Raw genomic sequence first — 18,676 nt, 5'->3', positions numbered from 1 at the left:
AAAGGCTAAAATTTTATAAAAAAACACAAAAAAAAACCATGCAAGAGGGTTGGGACCAGCCCTCTCACCTGTGGCCGCCGCCCCATCGCCGGTGGAGCGTCGACCATGGCCGATGACCCAATCCCAGATTTAGGAGAGGGTCGCGGCCCTCTCCCCGACCCTCACCTCTGGTCAGTGAGGGTCGCCGACTCTTGCCGAGGCGCCGACATCTGACTGATGATGGGGTGTCGGCCACATGCGGGAGGGCTGGCCCAACCTGTTTTATTATTATTATTATTATTATTTTGATTTTTTTTTTTTAAATTTTAGCCTTTTTTTACTTTTTTATGGAAAGAAAAAAAGAGAAAAGAAAGGAAAAGAAAATTAAAAATTAAAAGACGAAAATGCCCTTAACTAGCTGGTGAGGTTAGGCCTTTCCTTGAGACTGACATGGCTCTTCAAGCCCTTAATTGAGACAAAGTCCACTTCGAGCTTTTATTTGAGAAAATATGAGCACTTCATATCCTTAATTAAAATAAAATTCATTTCGGGCTCTTATTTGAGAAAATGATAATACTTTATATCTTTATTTGAAATTTTTCCTAAATCAAAAGCGCACGGCTTTACGACTGCATAAGGATTTTTTTTTTTGTTACGGGAATCGTAGTCAACATAAACAAAGATTTCACTGAATAATCCAAACCGCCAAAATCAGAATGAAAACGACTGTTTGCTAGTCACTATAATTTGACAACAGAGTAAAGTTAAATATGCTAATGATGACATAAGGGGATTCTAAACCATCCCTGCACGTGGCTTCTAGAGAGGGACGGCACCCCTAGTATCCCACTTTGCCATTTCTTATTGACTCAAATACAATGAATATAATCTGAAGCACCCAGTATTAGTCTTCTTAACAAATCCACTGACACCTTTCTTGCTCCTAACTGTTGGTATGTCTGCTGCGTATTATTTTCAACCTCCTCCATTTCATGAGCAGAGCCATCTCGCTCATATATACATGCCCAACATATTCCCCACGTCTTCTCACCATAAAACTTACCAAGTACAAAGTACATTCTCCGTGGTTTATGCCAACACCGACCGATATACTTCTGAGAATGAATGCGGTGACCAGGGTTTGGATCGTTGCAGCATGCATCGGAGCGGTGGAGTCGTTGAAAGATCAAGGGTTTTGTAGATGGAACTACCCGTGGAGGTCACTCGAACAGGATGCCAAGAACAACACTAGATGGTTCTATGAGGCCAGGAAGATCTCTTCCTCTTCCTGTTCTCCGTCTGTCGCTGCGGCAGTAGAAGCATCGAATGCTGACAGAACGAGGCGAACGGAGGAGTCGCTGACAAAAGTCATGTACTTGAGCTGTTGGGGTCCAAATACAGTTAGATTTTGAGATCAGTGAATGGGCACCAGTCAGTTTCTAGGATGTGCTTATGATATGTCACTGCTGATAGGTTTTTTTTTTTTTCTAGGATGTGCTTATGATATGTCTCTGCTGATAGTTATTTAAGTGCGAAACTTCGCGAGCTTTCTGTCGCAAATGAAGGAATGTTTGTTCACGCAGTACCCACTACAGCTTGTAGTCTACGGGAACATTTTCCTCAATGGCCCAAGCATATTTTTGTACCTTACGAAAAAATGAACGTTTCGACTCAAAAAAAAAAATCATGAACGAGTCCTGACATAATAGTGGTCATGGTGCCGTGTTGATGACTTTCTTGGGGATGCATTTAAATCAGGATAAGTAAAAGGAAATGGAGTGACTCGTATGTGCAGCTCTTCGTCAGGGAGATACTAAATGTATAACTGACTCCAAGTCTTGCATTGTCGCCATTAACTATGGCTGACTTGCCAATTATTCATGTCTAACTAAATGAAACAATGATTTACTCGAATCTGTCAAAGCCGGATATCATTTCAGAATGATCCATCGAGAAGCTGAATTACGGATTAATGTGCCAATTGAGTAAAATGAACATTGGCTTGTTTCCAGATTGTGTTCCTAATTGCTGATTCTCCTGGTCTTACACAGATTTTGATCCTGGAAAATTCTATTAACGCCAAGGCCCCAACTCCTTGGTCGCCACTGGTTGCTTGTTGCATAAAGTAGAACTGCAAGAGGAGTCGGAAAACAGTAGTGCTGCTAACAGTGTGCACGAACTGGCTTTTGTTCTTTAACAGTGGAACAACATATTATCAACTAAATGAAATAACGAATTTATTCGAATCTGTCAAAGGCCGGATATCATTTTAGGATGATCCATCGAGAAGTTGAATTGGGGATTAATGTGCCAATTGAGTAAAATGAGCATTGGCTTGTTTCCAGATTTTGTTCCTAATTGCTAATTCTCCTGGTCTTGCACAGATTTTGATCCTAGAAATTTCTATTAACGCCGAGGCCCAACTCCTTGGTTGCTACTGGTTGCTTGTTGCATAATGTAGAACTGCAAGAGGAGTAGGAAAACAGTAGTGCCGCTAAACAACGTGCATGAGCTGACTTTTGTTCTTAAGCAGTAGAACAACATATTGTACGCACATTGATTTCAGTGGATCCCTCATTTATTGTTTAAGTTTGTTCGATTTTTCTGCAAAATGACAATCTGCAAAACCTGTTGCATGTTTTAATGGATTTAATCCAATAGCCACCCCTGTTTATATATCAGCAAGATCCGCATCGACCATAGTTTTAGATCCGGAGATTGAGAAATGTCAAATGACCCTTCTAGACGTCGACTCTAAGATGAGAGGACCAAGAAATGAATAAGACGGTAGACAGCCGAATCTCATCATAGTCATGAACTTATGACCTTCACATCAACAGAATCACTAGCAAAAATGTGAATCAATAGGATTGGAGTATATAAAGCATATCTTAAATGACAAGCAGTACTGATACAGTGACCCTAGTACATGGATGGAGAGGTCCTTCTCATGTGTGTGACCACTCCCTTGACTTTTGTGCGCTTGTATCCATGCCATAACCATTTGTCCTCTCTGTCTTTTTCAAAAAGGAGTCATCGATTCATAGACACATCAAGTCATACCAGCATAGAAAAATGTCCCTTCTTTTTAGCAGATAATGGTATAGGATTGGATCGGACTCCTCCCCATACCGAATACCAGGGGCTGCCCTCAACCGTTGGTGAAACAGCCTCTGGTTTTGCGCACATTACCATTTCCACTGAGAAACACATAATCCCCACGCTGTTCTTATAAAAATCCAGAAGCCCCGTTGCTTCACCAGCACCGTCCAAACTCACAGACCCGGAACTCAAAATTCGATCTTTTTCTCCATCCAAGTCAGTCCCAGTACTTGTGACTCACATACCCAGAATTCAAAATCCAATCTTTTTCTCCGTCCAAGTCGATCCTACTCCTAGTACTTGTAACTTGCAGACCCAGAATTCAAGATCCAGTCCTTTTGTCCATCCAAGTCAATCCCAGTACTTTGCCCAGAGCAAACAAGTCAAGTCACCATGAGTTCAACCTGCAGATCATGGATTGCTGCGGCGACCGTTGGGACAGTGGAAGCACTGAAAGACCAGGGATTTTGCAGGTGGAACCCCGCGCTCAGATCGCTCCACCAGCACGCCAGGAGCAACGCCGGGTCTTGTTCTCAGGCCAAGAGAGCGTCCTCGTCCTCAGCTGCTTCTGCTATCCCTGAGAAAATCAGAGAAGGGAAAGCGAAGCAGTGTGAAGAGTCCTTGAGGAAAGTCATGTACTTGAGCTGTTGGGGACCTTATTGATTTTGCTAGAGTCCGTTGTAATTATGACCGCCGAAATGAAATTGAGCAGTTTATGCATATTGTTCACTCGATTCTTTTTTTCATCGTAGGCATTTTCTATGCGTGTGAGATTAATTGTCGAGTAATCGTAGCATACATTGACCGTGTAAATTTTTTTATGTGCACAATTTTTACCATCGTCATTTCGAGGGGTTTAATGATTAAATCTCTCACGAACTCTCAAGTCGGGTGAGCAAACTTACATTGATGATTTATGCTCTAATTTTTCTTTATTGTCATGGACACGAGTTCGTAACACGAAATAATTGTGAAAGTAGAGATAGATTGAATTCGATATTTTTGGTTTTGGGTTTCTCTAATTCCAGATAAATAAATCAAAAAAAATGAAGGGCAGCAGATGGGAAAGTTCTGATACCGATCAAAAAAGAAAGAAGCTCTGATACAAAAAAAGGATAAATTCCAAGTCGAAATCCTTCATCTTATGAGGAAGTTTGTTTCACATGGTCCTGATTTTAATCTTAGCTTTAATCAAATGAAAAGAAAATTCGGACTATTTCTATGTTTGGAAAGCTAGAGAAAGGGGAAGAATGAAAATTAGGTTGGAGAATAGGAGAGATTTTGAAATGTTTGCTCTCGAGAGATAGAGAGATTTAAAATCTTTTCCTCGAATTTTCTTTTCCCACTCTTTCTCTAACTTCAAACTGTTTACATCTAAAAATGACCAATTTTTTGTTATTATCGACAAATGATAGACTTGATCAATGAGAGCAGAGTTTGATCATTTATGAACAGAATTATCGATATCTTGAAGGGAATCGGCAACTTACCATTGAAGTTATCTACAACACAATGTGAAATTATCGACGATAGCCTTGAAGTTTCTTGACAAAGTCATCCATATCGATGGCGAGTAATCGGCATGAAGATAACCATTGGTTAGTTATGTTATATCTGTTCGTAAAGTGACCACCGAAACGGAGTTATTTTTTTCTTTCAAATTAAGTAACCTACCATGTATAACCACTGTTGTAAGGGTTATAAATACCTCAAGTGAACTCTTTGTAAAGCCTTCAATCAATCAAAGAACTTAACATTCTTGCAAATTTATCTTTATCTTTACTTTTCCACAATTTAAATTCCTGTACTAAGTCATAGTTTCGGATACTTCGTTATCAATTAAATTTCGGTGTGTATCTTAGTTGTAATTTTTAGATTATTGTCACCGATTAAATTCCGATGTTGTATCTTTATTATCGTACTTTGCTGTCAATTAATTCTCGGCAAAGTGTTTTGGACTTCGTGATCGATTAAATTCTGACAAAGCATATCTGTTGTTCCTTGTAATTCATTGAGACTCCTATTCGAAATCGTCACAGAACCTGTCGTCTCTTAATAAAATCAAAAAACCAATTTTGGTGAGGATATTTCATCGACGAACCATTTTCGGCGAAACACAAACATAGGGTGAGAATTAAGAGTTCAGACATATCGGCCTAATGGGCGGTGAGCCAAGCAAATTGGCCATTGTGAGCTAAATATGTCTTCTTCTTAGGGATGAGCATGGTCCGGGTGGGCGATTCCCACCCCGGAACCGTGGACCGCCCGCTAAGGACCGGTTCCAAAAAATTAGAATCGAGAACCGCCCGTCGGTTCCATAGACCCACCCGAGAACCGGACCGCCGGTCCGGTCCGGTTCCCGGGTGGGTCCATGGAACCGGTCCCACTAAGTTTTCCTAGACAAATCAAAAAATGGACTGGTCTAATTATTGTCCGTTGGTGGGTTGTGTTCACCACATGCTACTTTACTTCACATCAAATACATCCGTAGGGGAGTTTGCCACAAGTTCACAATAATCAGCAAGCAAGCAAACAAAACAACAACTCTCCTATTTTCTTTTGTATTTTTATTTTTTTGGTCAGATTTTTTAAATTAAAAATCAAAAAATATATATATTATTATTATATTACCGGCTTGGTCGCCGTGGACATGTAATTTCAAGGTTTCTACCGGGCACTAGTTTCAGCCGGAGAGTCGGCGCCTGCACCAAGCCATCGATGAGTTTTCTAGAGAAGTCACGACAGACACGTGCGATAGCGTCCTCACGGAGAGACAAATCCGGCGGCTCGAGTTTGAGGGGGATTGGTAAGTTTTAGGGTGGATGTTGGATACCACCGCGAGGGGATGGACATGAGCACTTAATCCGGCGGCGGCGGCGGGTCGGGATCAGAAGAAGTGCAAGTTCGAGGCCGCGTTCAAGTCGATTCAGGGTGCGGGGCCCCCCGCCGCCGCGGCGGGATCAGGCGGCGCGGCGGCTCAGGGGAAGGGCAAGAGGGAGGCGAGCGCGGCGGACGCGGAGGAGGAGAGGAGGAAGAGGGAGAGGGTGGAGTTTCTGCTGCAGATGGTCTGCTGGGGACCTGATTAGAGAATTGCATGTAGCCAGCACTTTACACTTGTCAATCAATGGTGATCGTAATCTGTACAGTGATTGTATCGACAATGTATACGAAATTACTAATCAATGTCTTTCTCTATTTCAATGCGTATATTTGATTTTAATCGTTGTGTACAAATTGAAGAGAGTGGGATTCACAAGGCCCGGTTGAGATGGGCCGGGCTATAAGCCCACGAATGAGAGATGGGCCCGCGAGCAATTGCCCAAAGCCCAAGTTGACCAGCACACTCCCCCCCTCGCTGACCATTGGGTAGACATCTACGTCGGAAGTTTTAAAACTCGTCACGAATATCGAACCCTTCTATTAACTCCGTCCAACAAGATGCTGACTTGGCTTTTTAAATATATTTCCTCTTTCCTATGCGGCGATGATATGGCTAGAACATACTAAAACGGTCCAAATCTGATTCTTTGTACAAATTTTATTTAATATAAGCTAAATTAATTATAAAAAAAAAAAGAGAGAAATTGGTTGTGAACGTGGCGGCGAGGGTTAGACATGGCCACGGTTCAGGAACCGGCGGTTTCGGTTCGTGGCCATGTATGAACCAGAACCGGAACCATAGGGGGCGGTTCCGGTTCGTAATTTAAAAATTAATAAAATAAATTATAAAATAAAAATTGCAGGCCTGGTCCTCCGTCGGTTGTCGCTCGGGCTTTGCGGCCTTGGCCACGGTGGCGGAGGCGGGGTTCAAGGCAGCGAGGAGATGAAGCGGGAGACGGGGACGAGGGCGGTGGCGAGGGGGAGAAGGAGGGGGCCGGAAGGGGGAGGGGGACGGGGACAGGGAGGAGGAGCAGGGGGTCCTCCTCCTTCGGGGGCTGGGCGGGGTCGTGAGGAGGGGAGGAGGAGGGGGCGTCGGCGTCGGCGTCAGCAGCTGCGGCCATGGGTGGCGGCGGCGGAGGTCAGATCTGGAGAGACGGGGGGTGGGCGGAGGAGAAAAGGGAAGGAGGCGCAAGGTAGCAAGGGGGGAGGAGGAGGGGGCATCGGCGTCGGCGGCTGCGGCCATAGGCGGGGGCGACGGCGGCGGCGACGGCGGGGGTCAGATCTAGGAAGACAGGGGGCGGGCGGAGGAGAAAAGGGGAAGACCGGAGGAGGCGCAAGGGAGAGGGGGGAATGACGGATTTGGAGGAGGAGGATTGGAGGTGGGGGTGGGGTTGCTGTGCAGCAGCAGGTTTTTTTTTTTTTTTGGGAACCGGGCCCGTAGGCCACGGGCCGGTTCCGGTTCCGAACCGCGAGCCCGGTCAACGGGCCTGTCCCGGGTTTGACCCGGGCCGGTTCCCGGCCAAAACCGGCCTGTGGCCATGACTAGTGAGGGTCATCCCATCTTTTTAAAAGATGTAGCTTATCTTTAAATTTTAATTAAATAAAATTTGTATGAGAAATCATATTTGAACCAAAACAACGTCGTTTTAGTCATGAAATCTCCACGTAGGAGGAGAAAAATAATTAAAAAAAAAAGCCACATCGGCATATTCCGTCGATCAAGTTGGATAAAGTAAACGGAATGATTTGATTGCACCTTTTATAAATTCTAAGATTCGATTATACTTTCGTGATAAATTTCAAGATTTCGAGTGCACTAATCTTGTTAAGAAAATTGTTCTCGGCCAGCGTGGGGCATGGGACTTTGTCAAACGAAGGCAATCTGAAACGTGGCGCGCGCGGGAAGGTGGAATCGATCTTAAATTAAAAAGTGCCCTTCGCCCATCATCCCCAGCGAACCCCTCCCCAACAAACTTAGCCGACACCCAATTGAATGCTCCCTCCCCCCACAGGGCCCACGTCCCCCTTCAATCCCCCAACCTAATCTCCGCACGCCCATTCAATTGCCGGCTCCCGACATCGACCTCAAATATCTCGAAAACCCGAATTCCCGATTCATACGCGGGGAACGGTGTCGGGCGTAAGCGGGCTCTTTTTCAATTGGGTGTTATCCTCGGCTGAATAAGACGTGAATTGTTTGGTATCATCCGCACTAAAAAATTGAAAGGTTTAGGAAGAGCTGATTAGATTGATCCCGTCCTTGGATGACTCGCACCGATGAATCGGTTAGCAAAATGAGCATGCGGACCGGGATCAGTGTTCCGCTAATCAAACGTTCCTAGATATGTCTATGGTATTCGTTAAATCCATTTCGATAATAGTCATGAGCGCTAAATCTCCTTCCTTGACCTGATGGGAAATATTTTTTTTTTATATTATTAGACCTTTGCAAATTAAGGAAAAATAGGGAAATTATTGATGTAAAATGAGCTCCCATCCTTTTAACTCGGCTTCGTCCCCCAAAAAATAAGGGGTCATGCACGACTTGAACTAAGGAATTCACAATGAATTATTTTTTGCGACATGACTAAAATATCTATGCTCAATGGACTTATCGAGGGCATGAAGCGCCATTTACCATTTATACGGACTGAACTATTTTACCTTTCAGCTCGCCCGGTAGTATATCCATCAAAGTCTCTCTTTAATTTCTTCCTCAGGATATGTTTATGCATTGAAAATAAGTCCATTTTCGGAGCTAGTTAATCATAGGGTTATGATTCAAGTTATGTTTCGAATGTCCATCATCCCAAAAAATTACCAACTCACGCCTATCATTAATGGAAAAGGACACATATGGTCAATGAGTTTTACCCTAACGTATAATATCTAGTTTTACGACTTTCAATTTATTCAATATGATCTATAAACTTTTAGTAAATGTCAAATTTAGTTTCCGAATTATATGAAAATATCAAACGTTATCCTTTTACTAATTTAAGTTCAGGGACGGTATTGAGCATTTTTGTATAGTTTAAGGACGATATCGCGCATTTAGACAAAGTTGAGGAACCATCCGTGTAATTACCCCTATCATTAATCATGCTAAATATGATCAATTTCCACCAACCGAGCCAACACGAAATCTCCCACCCCGCTAAAGCTCTTGAATAATAATAATAGCCACCTTAATAGCGGCCTAACCCCACACGGAAATCCAAACCAATTTTTAATAATTTGGAAATCCCTCCCTCCCCGACACGACGTCGCACGGGGGACGCGAAGTAAAACGGTGGCCAGCACGCTAGTGGGGAAGCGCACGGACCCCAAGCCCCAAATTCAAATCCACTTCAATCCCGAACTTCACATCCCGCCCCCCCGCGTTAAACTCGTGACACACGCACACATCACTCTACACACACGCACCAAAACTCGGAATTCGCCCTTCGAGGGCGCCGTAAATTACCATTTTGCCATCGTCGTCGTCACTTATCCAACTTCCTCCGATTTTTTCCCCCAAAAAAGCCCCCCCCTTCACTCAAAAAAACACCTCCACACACCTCTCTCTCTCTCTCTCTAGCTTCTCTCTCTCCGCCGTGCGCGCGCGCGCGCTCCTCCGCCCAATTCCGGCCCCGACACCTCGCCGGAGCTCCCGGCTCGCCGATCGAGCCCTCGCTCAATGCGATAGGGACGCGCGCCCTCTCTCTCTCTCTCTCTCCCACGGTTGGAGCTCGCGCGAGCGGGAGAAGGGAAGATGGCGATCGCCGACCGGCAGAGGCCGAAGGTGTTCGGCCTGTGCCCGTTCTGGCAGTCGGCCGGCGCGAACGCGTCGTCCTCCTCGTCCTCCACGCACAACCTCCACAACAGCAATGTCTACCACGACAGGAGCCAGGCGGCTGCGGCTGGCGGCGCTGGCGGCGGCGGCGGGGCCGGCCCGCGGGCGGATCGCGCGCGCGGCCCCCGGCTCGGCCGGCACGGTGTCCTCGGTCGCCAGATCGCTCCTCCCCGCCCGGCGCCGGCTCCGGCTCGATCCGGCGAATAATCTCTACTTCCCCTGTGAGACGTCGTTGACTTTTCATTGTTCGGTTTGTTGGTCTGTCGATTATAAAATAAGAATTCGTACAGCGGAGAGTTTTGTTTCTTTATTAAGGTTTCTGTCGTTGGTTCGTTTCGGTTTGTTCCTTTGTTTAACCATTCCATATTGCTCTGGCACGTATAGTTTAAGGTTTTTTTTTTTTTTTAGATTATCTCGTTCATGGTGCCCTGCATTTTATACGTTATCCACGAAAAAAAGGTGGAGTGGGAAAACCTTTGGACTCCGTGTATGCGTGTGAGAGAGAGAGAGAGAGATTGTGTCTTGAGATTATATACCATGCTCATTCGCTCCCGTTGCTTTTGGAAGCAACATTGAGCAAGCTTCTTCTTGTGGGGATAGCAAAAAGAAAAAGATAGCTTTTTGAATGATCCGCTGTGCGGTGGCAAATCGAAGAGGTTCATATGTTTGTGATCACCAAGGCGTTGAATATCTGCATTTATCCTATCTTGTACATGCGTGCATTTGTTTCCCCTAGCTGTATGTACTATATTCTTACCGAGACTTATTGTTATTATATTCTCCACCCTTTTTCCAGATGAACCCGGGAAACAGGTGAGGAGCGCAATCAGATTAAAAAACACGAGCAGGTCGCATGTAGCTTTCAAGGTAAAATGATTCTGTAGGAACATGTGCATTAAGTTTGATGACGGATTTCGGACCTGCCAAGTATTTTTGTGACGAAATCAATGATAATTGGTTTTTCTTTTAATCGCGTTTAGTATGTAAAACATAATTAAATAACTCAATACTAATAAATTCCATTACCGAGTCCGGGGAGAATGATCTCTAGTTGAAGAGATTTTACGAAAATGTGATTGTTGGTGGAGATTTACTGGTGTAGAAATTTTAATATTACAATGGAATAGACTTGAGCAGCTATTTTCTCCTTTTGTCATTGGCGATCTTGTCGAGTTATCACCATGTATGTCGTTGGAACGAAATAAGGCGAAATTAAGGAAAACACTAGGTGATAGATTTATAGGGCTTCAATTGCTCTGGATAATAGTGAAATGTAGAACATGGGTTTAAAATGTAATTTTGCTGAATATTAACTGAACCTAGCTTAGTAATCTTGCTTTTGGACATCGGGTCTGTTTAACCTAATTGTTTGCTCTTAATTAGTTCCAAACTACTGCACCAAAAAGCTGTTATATGCGTCCTCCTGGCGGTACCCTTGCTCCTGGTGAAAGTATTATTGCTACAGGTAATAATATAATTTTTGGCCTTTTACTGTATGCTGTGAATTCACCGCTTCTTTCAAAACTACTTGCAGTTGACATGGAATGAGGATATCATTTACTCTATGTTTGAATATATGCCAATATTTTTTTTATGAATTTTTTGTCTAGCTTCTATTGATACCTTTCTTTTTTCCTCTTTGAATATGAACTACAGTCTTCAAGTTTGTGGAGCAACCAGAGAATAATGAAAAGCAACTAGACCAAAAGAGCAAGGTAAAATTCAAGATAATGAGCCTGAAAGTCAAAGCTGGGATAGACTATGTGCCTGAGCTGGTAAAGAACTTGCTCTACATCATAAATTAATAGCTATATTAGCATTTTCTTCTCTCTCTCTCTCTCTCTCTCTCTCTCTCTCTCTCTCTCTCTCTCTCTATGAAGGATTTAATGAATGACCTATGCACCCATTGGATGGAGTGAATTTTATATGAGGAATTTTTGGCTAATTGTCTTGGATCTGACCTTGTTCCTTCCTGGGGCGGTACAGAAATTGCAATAACCTCCTCTGTTTACACTTGTGGCATGTCTAACTGGTTTTGCAATGTTGTCTATCTGAAACGAAATTATGCTCTGATAGTAGTTGTTTGGGAGGAGCAAGTGCATAGTGTTTTGTGTCAGATGCTGTCTAATCTCTAAAGGACAAAGATGGATAACAGAGGCATCTGCTGATTGACAATGTGTTCGTCCATTGCTTGTCCCATGATAGTATGTGGCTGCTCTCTGGCTGGGCATACTTAGGAATGGGTTGATCGACCCTCTAGTATATATAGTTAAGGCGATGATGGTGTTTCTTCTTATTTCTTTTCACCACAATATCTTTGTTCCATGTGCTTCTTGGGGAGGTCTTGTCACTGCCAGTTGGTATTGAGTTAGGTTTGCTATGTCCTGGACCTTTGCTTTCTGTTTCAATATAAACTGACTAGATAGAAAATGTGCTTTTTAATGAAATGCCGTTTGCTGACTCATATTGACAAATTTCTTGCAGTTTGATGAACAAAAGGATCAAGTAACGGTGGAGCGAATTTTACGTGTTGTCTTTCTAGATGTCGAGCGCCCCAGTCCTGTAAGTCGAACTTGCCTGATTGTGAGTTGTGTGACCTGCTCCTCTTGTTGATTACCATAGGCAGCTGACACCAACGCTGGGTGTTTTTTCCTTTGTAGGCAATGGAAAAACTGAAGCGTCAGTTGGCAGAAGCTGAGGCTGCTCTTGAAACGCGCAAGAAACCTCCAGTAGAAACAGGAGCTCAAGTTGTAGGAGATGGTCTCGTGATAGATGAATGGGTAAATTTTCTGATTGACTCATGGTTTCTTTACACGCGTTTAAGTATGCCTTATCTTAAGTGCTTTAACTCCGTTAACCTCCTATCATCTCAGAAGGAGCGAAGGGAGAAGTATCTGGCTCGACAACAAGTCGAAGCTGTCGGATCAGCATGAAAGTCATTCGATCTTGCTTGAAACACCATCTTGGCCCAAATTGGAAAATGTCAAATCAACCTTTCCATGCATGGGCTTGATGCGTGTTAACTGAAACTAAGGAAGGGTGGTGAATCGGCTTAAAGGGCTTCATGTAGAGAAAGAGTGGCTTCTGGGATGCCTCCAGCGATGGCCTTGTAGAATTACTGAACAGAAGGATGCAAGTCGGGGATGATATCAGAATTTGGGCTGTGGCTACTTCCTGTCAATGGATTTTGCTGTGTCATGAAGTATAATACTGTCCGAATATGTCGTAGTTTGTTTGAGATATGCAGATCGGGTCGTCGGAAAATGTATGTAGGTGTTTTCTTCCCCTGTGGATTTGATGCTAGAATCTAGGTTAGATATCGTGTTTGTGTATTTAATGGCGCCTGTTCCTTTTGAAATTTTACCTTTACATATACATTTTTGCCTCCTGTCGTGAGTTAATTTTCCTTCGTATAGCAATGACAGGTAAGAATTTAGCATAATTTCTATGAAGTGATGGTAGCGAATTTGTTGTGTGTGTGTGGACGTCCAGTTCGGGTGTGAAATGGCTTACACACTGATCAAAGTTCATCACTATCATTTGGTAAATCATTCGATAGTAAAACCGGTTGATGTTGCTAGCATCGTCAGTTGTTACTGGGCACCATGGACGCCAGCCATCAGATTCGTTGTGCGAGCGGCGAGGTTGGGTTTATAGACCAAAGCATAGTGGTCATGGTTTGCATTTTGCATTAGCAATGCTTGATGCTTCTTGAAGCGGAAGATAAATTCTTTACCTTCCTTGTACTCATTCCGGGATCAGCAACTTACGTTGATAAGTGAAGAAAGAGAGGTCGGAGGGAGGACGGAAGACATGGTATGACAATTTAAGCAATTCTGAGAACGACTTTCAGACTTTCTTTATCGAAGTGGAAAGGAACTTTGGACGGATCCGACGACTTGGGGGAAGAAGGGACACTGATTCAGCGTACATGATTCAGTGTCCATGTGCGCTGAATTCCACCATCTCTAACTGTTCCAGTGACAGTGAGATCATCCCACAGTTTAGGCGCGTAATCAAGCCTATCTGAATCGTTACAATGCCAAGCTCCATCTTAAGCTCGACTCGAATAGTCGGCGCTCGAAACTCTCGATTCGAACTTGAACTTGATCCATTAGTAATTTTCCTTCTCAAACTTGACTCGATTGAAAAATCAATATACTTGACCATCACCGATTCCAATCCCTTTATAAGTAGACCTCGAACTGGAGTTTGAGCTTGACTTTGATAAGGTCGAATATTATGTAATAAGAGTTTTCGTCATCTATTTTTGTAATTATGAAATAAAATATATAAGATACTAATGAAAGCTCGAGTTGAGTATCAACAAGTTCAAATTTTGATTCCACGAGATATTTGAGTGGTTGTACTCGAATATGACTTAACAAGATGCTCAAGTAACTCGTACTGCAGCTCGAGTCGACAAGATACTCTAACTCAAACTCGAGTTCAATGACGATATCAAAGAGTCATTGAGCTAAAACCCGAATCATTTGCGGGTAGGCTCCAATCCCGCGCCCTCAATTTCGTCTGGTAAGAGAGTCCAAATTAAACTAACGCCACAGGTATTACCTCTGAACGCGCACTGTGTGTGTGTATCAAGATCGCTGGTTTTTTAGTCGCCAATGGTTTTATCGGAATTGGATCAATTCCCATCACGTTTTTAGTCCCACCACTCGCGCTATCTTATCTTGGAGCCTATTTATCTGGCGCTGCCATCGCCTACCTCGCTCCTATCCTCTTAATCACTCACGCCCACCAACATAAACAAGAAGGGCATGTGCATTTCCAAGAGATCCTGCATTCTAGTCGCACTAGGGACTGTAGTCGGGCTAAGAGAGATGTCGCATGCGAATCCCGGATCGTCTGCTCTCAAGAAGAACTTGAAAGCATCCGTTGGGTCGGCAAAGTCGCGAGTGAAAACGATGAATCTCGGTCCGGCCACATCGGATGCCTCGAAGTCGAAGGCCGGAAACAGCACGTCAAGTGGACATGAGAAGTGTGTGGCTGCGGAGGAACCACTGAGGATGGTGCTTTATCTCAGCTTCTGGGGACCCAATACATAGTACAAGAATGATTTATATACATGCATGCTTTGTCCCTACATCATCATCTTCGTCCTCTCACAAGTGTGAATACGTGCATGTACTTGATGATGTAGCAGGAGATTGTAAATAATCGGTGCTTTGATGATAGCTACTCTTGAATTTGTGAGCTATATTCCTAAACTTTACAGTGAAAATAAAGCATGTAATATTGTGATTGAGAGAGAGAGAGAGAGAGAGATGAGTTGGGAGCAACTGAAGTGAGGGTCGCTGGTGCAAGCACCATCATTTTCCTCATGATTATGGCGAGGTGTTCATGCGGTTTTAAGGGGAGTTTCTCTCTGCAACATGTACACATATATCCATGAGCATATACTACTTTTTGAGAGACTTGTCCATCCTTTTGACAGTGTACACTACAGACCACAGATTGATAATAAGTACATGCTGGGTCTGCTATTTTTTATGACAGTATCCTCCTCCCCTCATGAACTAAGATTTTGGCTTAAGATTTGAATGGCGAAGACAATAGGGGAAGTGATGTTATTAGGGAATCTAAAAGTTCAAACAGGCCGCCGTCATCGACATCATGTAATCCTTATGAACTCACCGTCAAAACTAATAGGTGAAGAAACAGGACGAGAGGATTGTAACAACACGTTTAAGGAAAAAGAAGCAAAATTATGGAAGGGAAGACTCCCATTAACTATGGAATCACACGATTCATGATAGCTTTTTTTAGTCCTGCAAGAGTTCGTAGTCCTAGATCACTGACAACCATTCAACTTTTTCGTTGTACATATGGCATTTTGAATTAACCGGTCATGGTTCAAGATCATCATTAGGTATATTTTTATATATCATACGTATATATTACTCTTTGAGAGATGGAAATTTTAGGCCTTTTCTACATGTCGCGAGACCTTAGACTCGCAAAATTGTCAGGAGCTTTCTGAGTTATCATGGGGCTGATGATGATTATTGCTGTCAGATCGATAATGAATTCCTGCCAGTCGTCTAATTGCCCCGAACAACTTTGCTAGAACATCCCCAGAATTTACTTTTGCTGTCATCTGTTCTAGCTGCTAGAAACAGGGAGAAGCAAAGAGAAGGGAAAGAGAAAGGTTAATGGAGAAACTACAGAATCGGAGGAGAAAAAAGAGAGTGCACTAGAAAACCAGAAACACATACTGTACATAATGGTCCGAGTCATGGCCGGTCGGAGAGTGCGTAAAACACGTTGAAAGTACCAAACAAATGACAAACGAACGACCGATCCAATCTCTCTCTCTCTCTCTCTCTCTCTCTCTCTCTCTCTCTCTCTCTCCCTCATACATTGTGCGGCAACGAAAAGTTCTGCGACCCAAAAATCTGATAACCACTATTCTGGACGAAGACGGCGATGCCGCACTTGCTGCTGTTGAAGCCCTCCCACAAAGGGAAGCTCACGGTCCCCGAGACCGTCTTCTTCGCCGACACGTCCTTGACGGAGCAGAGCTTCTCCAGCTTCCGGACGACGAAGTCGTTGGTCAAGACTCGGCCCTTGTTCTCGCCCTTGGAGACGTCGGTGACCAGCCCGCTCTCATAGAGTGCCACCATTATGTTCACGCCGTGGCCGTCAACTTTGCTCTTCAGCGCTCCGGCGAGGGAGACTTGCAAGGTGTCCGGCGATGGCCGCTGGAACTTTGCCTTGTATATGTATGCGAAGAGAGATGGCTTGCATGTCAGTCGGGAAAGTCAACGATCGAGACTTTGTCCTCAAGTTTCCATACATTCTATACATTCCAGTGCTAGAATTATGAAGATCTTCAGAAAATTGCTAATAATAAAGTCAAATCGCTACAATCCTTTCATCAAGTGATGTGATAATTTTCAATTATCGTTTTCATTAATCAATTATGAAGACATGTTCGGTACTTTAAAATATTTTGAGAATGGGCCGTGCAATCGGATCGGTTTTACTCGGAAATCGGATCAGACCGCCTGAAAATCGGTCCGATTCTAAGTTTCTATTGGAACCGATCCGATTCTTGATTCTAATTTTGAAACCACCCAAGAAGCCAAACTGACCGGACCGAATTTGAAACTTGTTTTATAAAATCAAAAACCCTAACTGTTCTCTCGACATCTTTTTCTTTGTTCTCTCCAATCTAACTCAGACATTTCACGATTCTCTCTCTCTCGCTCGCGACTCACTCTCCTCCTCACTCGCTTGTGGCTCGCCCTCGCTCATTCGTGCCTCACAACCGTCACTCCTTTGTGTATTGCCTTTGCTCGCTTATTCTCGTTCATCTTTTACTTTAAACTATTTAGTTGCTCATTTTATTTTACTATAAAAGATACAAAAATACAGGTTCCCTAGAGCCGGACCAAAAAAACAAGGTGACTAGGTTCTCACCTGAAACCGACCACTCCTACTTCGAGAACCTTAGCAATGAAAATGGGCTTGGTATGATGATATAAACACTTTCAATTGTATATTTCACGAATTCGTTATTTACTCGTCAAAATTGTACTATCTCCACATAAAAGACAAGGAAAACGACTAAACATGGTGGCTAATAATCAATCAATTATTCGAATGAAGTATCGATATATTCAACAGAAAGAGATTCTAAAATTGTTTAAAGATCTTCCGATCAAATCATTTGTTTTTCAATCGCAACATTTTGAATTTAATCAAAAGAAAATCTAAAAAAAAAAAAACGAGAGCTAAAACGAAAGATCTGAGAAGAGAGAGCAAACTAACCTGGAACGTGGGAGCTGGGAACCGAGGCGCGGAGGTGATGGCGGAGAGCAAACCCTCCTGGTCCGTCCCCACGCACTGCGCCCGCCCCTGCACCACCGCCTGCGGCGTGAACATCGTGTCCAGCCGCAGCGCCTCCACGTACGCCTTCTGCCGGACCGTGCCCTGGCTGGACCCGAACGGGTCCTTCCAGCCCACGTAGTCCCAGTAGTCCACGTGGTGCGCCAGCACGATCACCGGCACGTCCAGCTCGAAGTCCCCCCGCCCCAGTCTCGATATCAGCACCTCCCCCTCCGGCGAGGTGGTGCAGCCCTGCGACGAGAACAGCTCCACCAGCACCGCGCCTCCCATCCTCTGCTCCTCGGTGGCAGCCGCCTCGTCGGCCGTGGCGTGCCTCTTGTGGTGCGCCATCCTCCTGGAGGACACGCCGAAGCAGGGGAAGAGACGGGGCACCATGGTTCTTCGCCTCGTCGCCTGAGTAACAAAACGGTGGCGGGCGGGCGGGCGGGCGGCGAACGCAACACGAAACGACCGCTGCAAGAGAATTACAGATAGATAGCTGAAAATGGATTACGGGAACGGGAGCTGAGATGGGACGTGCTGATCGGAACGAAGGGAACAAAAGGAATGAGAGAAAACTTTGAGAGGAGGAAGAGGTTGGGAATGGGCGGCGAGGAGAGCGAGGCGGCGAAGAAGATGGTGATGGGAAAAAGATACGCGAGCTTCGAGTTTGGGAGTTAGCAATGGCTTATTGATTCTTCTTCTGTTGACTATTATTGTACGTGTTTTACTCGTTAGGACAGGTAATTCGATGCAATGGGTGTTGTTGAGGACCTTTACGTTGCCTCCACGACGTGACTCGCTCGCTCCCACGTTGTTTTGGATAAAAGAGGCGGAATTGGGATGGAAAGAGACACTAAATCAAATTGCACCAGACCGCCCTCCCTACCAATAGGTCCGTCAAACGAGTGGATCGGGTCGAGTTTGAATGAGTCGAAAATGGTCCTTCCCAAATTGACCATTTTAATCCGTTTTGACTTATTTTCATACGATTCAAATCTAGTAAGTCATATCCGGATCGATCCATAT

At 44.2% G+C, this 18,676-nt stretch overlaps 2 protein-coding genes and 1 pseudogene across 2 annotated transcripts; 2 read left to right on the top strand and 1 right to left on the bottom strand.

Annotated features, from left to right (window-relative positions):
• The first annotated feature begins 3,098 nt into the window (after nt 1-3,098).
• LOC115687635 (uncharacterized) lies at nt 3,099-3,813 on the top strand. Its single transcript, XM_030613266.2, has one exon. The coding sequence runs from the start codon at nt 3,475-3,477 to the stop codon at nt 3,742-3,744; it is 270 nt and encodes an 89-aa protein (XP_030469126.1). The 5' UTR covers nt 3,099-3,474; the 3' UTR covers nt 3,745-3,813.
• A 5,675-nt stretch (nt 3,814-9,488) lies between these two features.
• LOC115687671 (vesicle-associated protein 4-1-like) lies at nt 9,489-13,248 on the top strand (annotated as a pseudogene).
• A 2,746-nt stretch (nt 13,249-15,994) lies between these two features.
• On the bottom strand, nt 15,995-18,427 carry LOC115687683 (uncharacterized). The gene is made up of 2 exons (XM_030613315.2): nt 17,591-18,427; nt 15,995-16,530 (listed from the first exon to the last, which is right to left on the bottom strand). The coding sequence occupies exons 1-2, from the start codon at nt 18,041-18,043 to the stop codon at nt 16,171-16,173; spliced, it is 813 nt and encodes a 270-aa protein (XP_030469175.1). The 5' UTR covers nt 18,044-18,427; the 3' UTR covers nt 15,995-16,170.
• Between the last annotated feature and the right edge of the window lie 249 nt (nt 18,428-18,676).

Source organism: Syzygium oleosum, unplaced genomic scaffold (genome assembly GCF_021117445.2).
Source record: "Syzygium oleosum isolate NSW1041296 unplaced genomic scaffold, Sole_v2.1 Sole_v2.13, whole genome shotgun sequence".
Classification (NCBI taxonomy): Eukaryota; Viridiplantae; Streptophyta; class Magnoliopsida; order Myrtales; family Myrtaceae; genus Syzygium; species Syzygium oleosum.
This window is presented reverse-complemented; position numbering and strand designations above follow the sequence as displayed.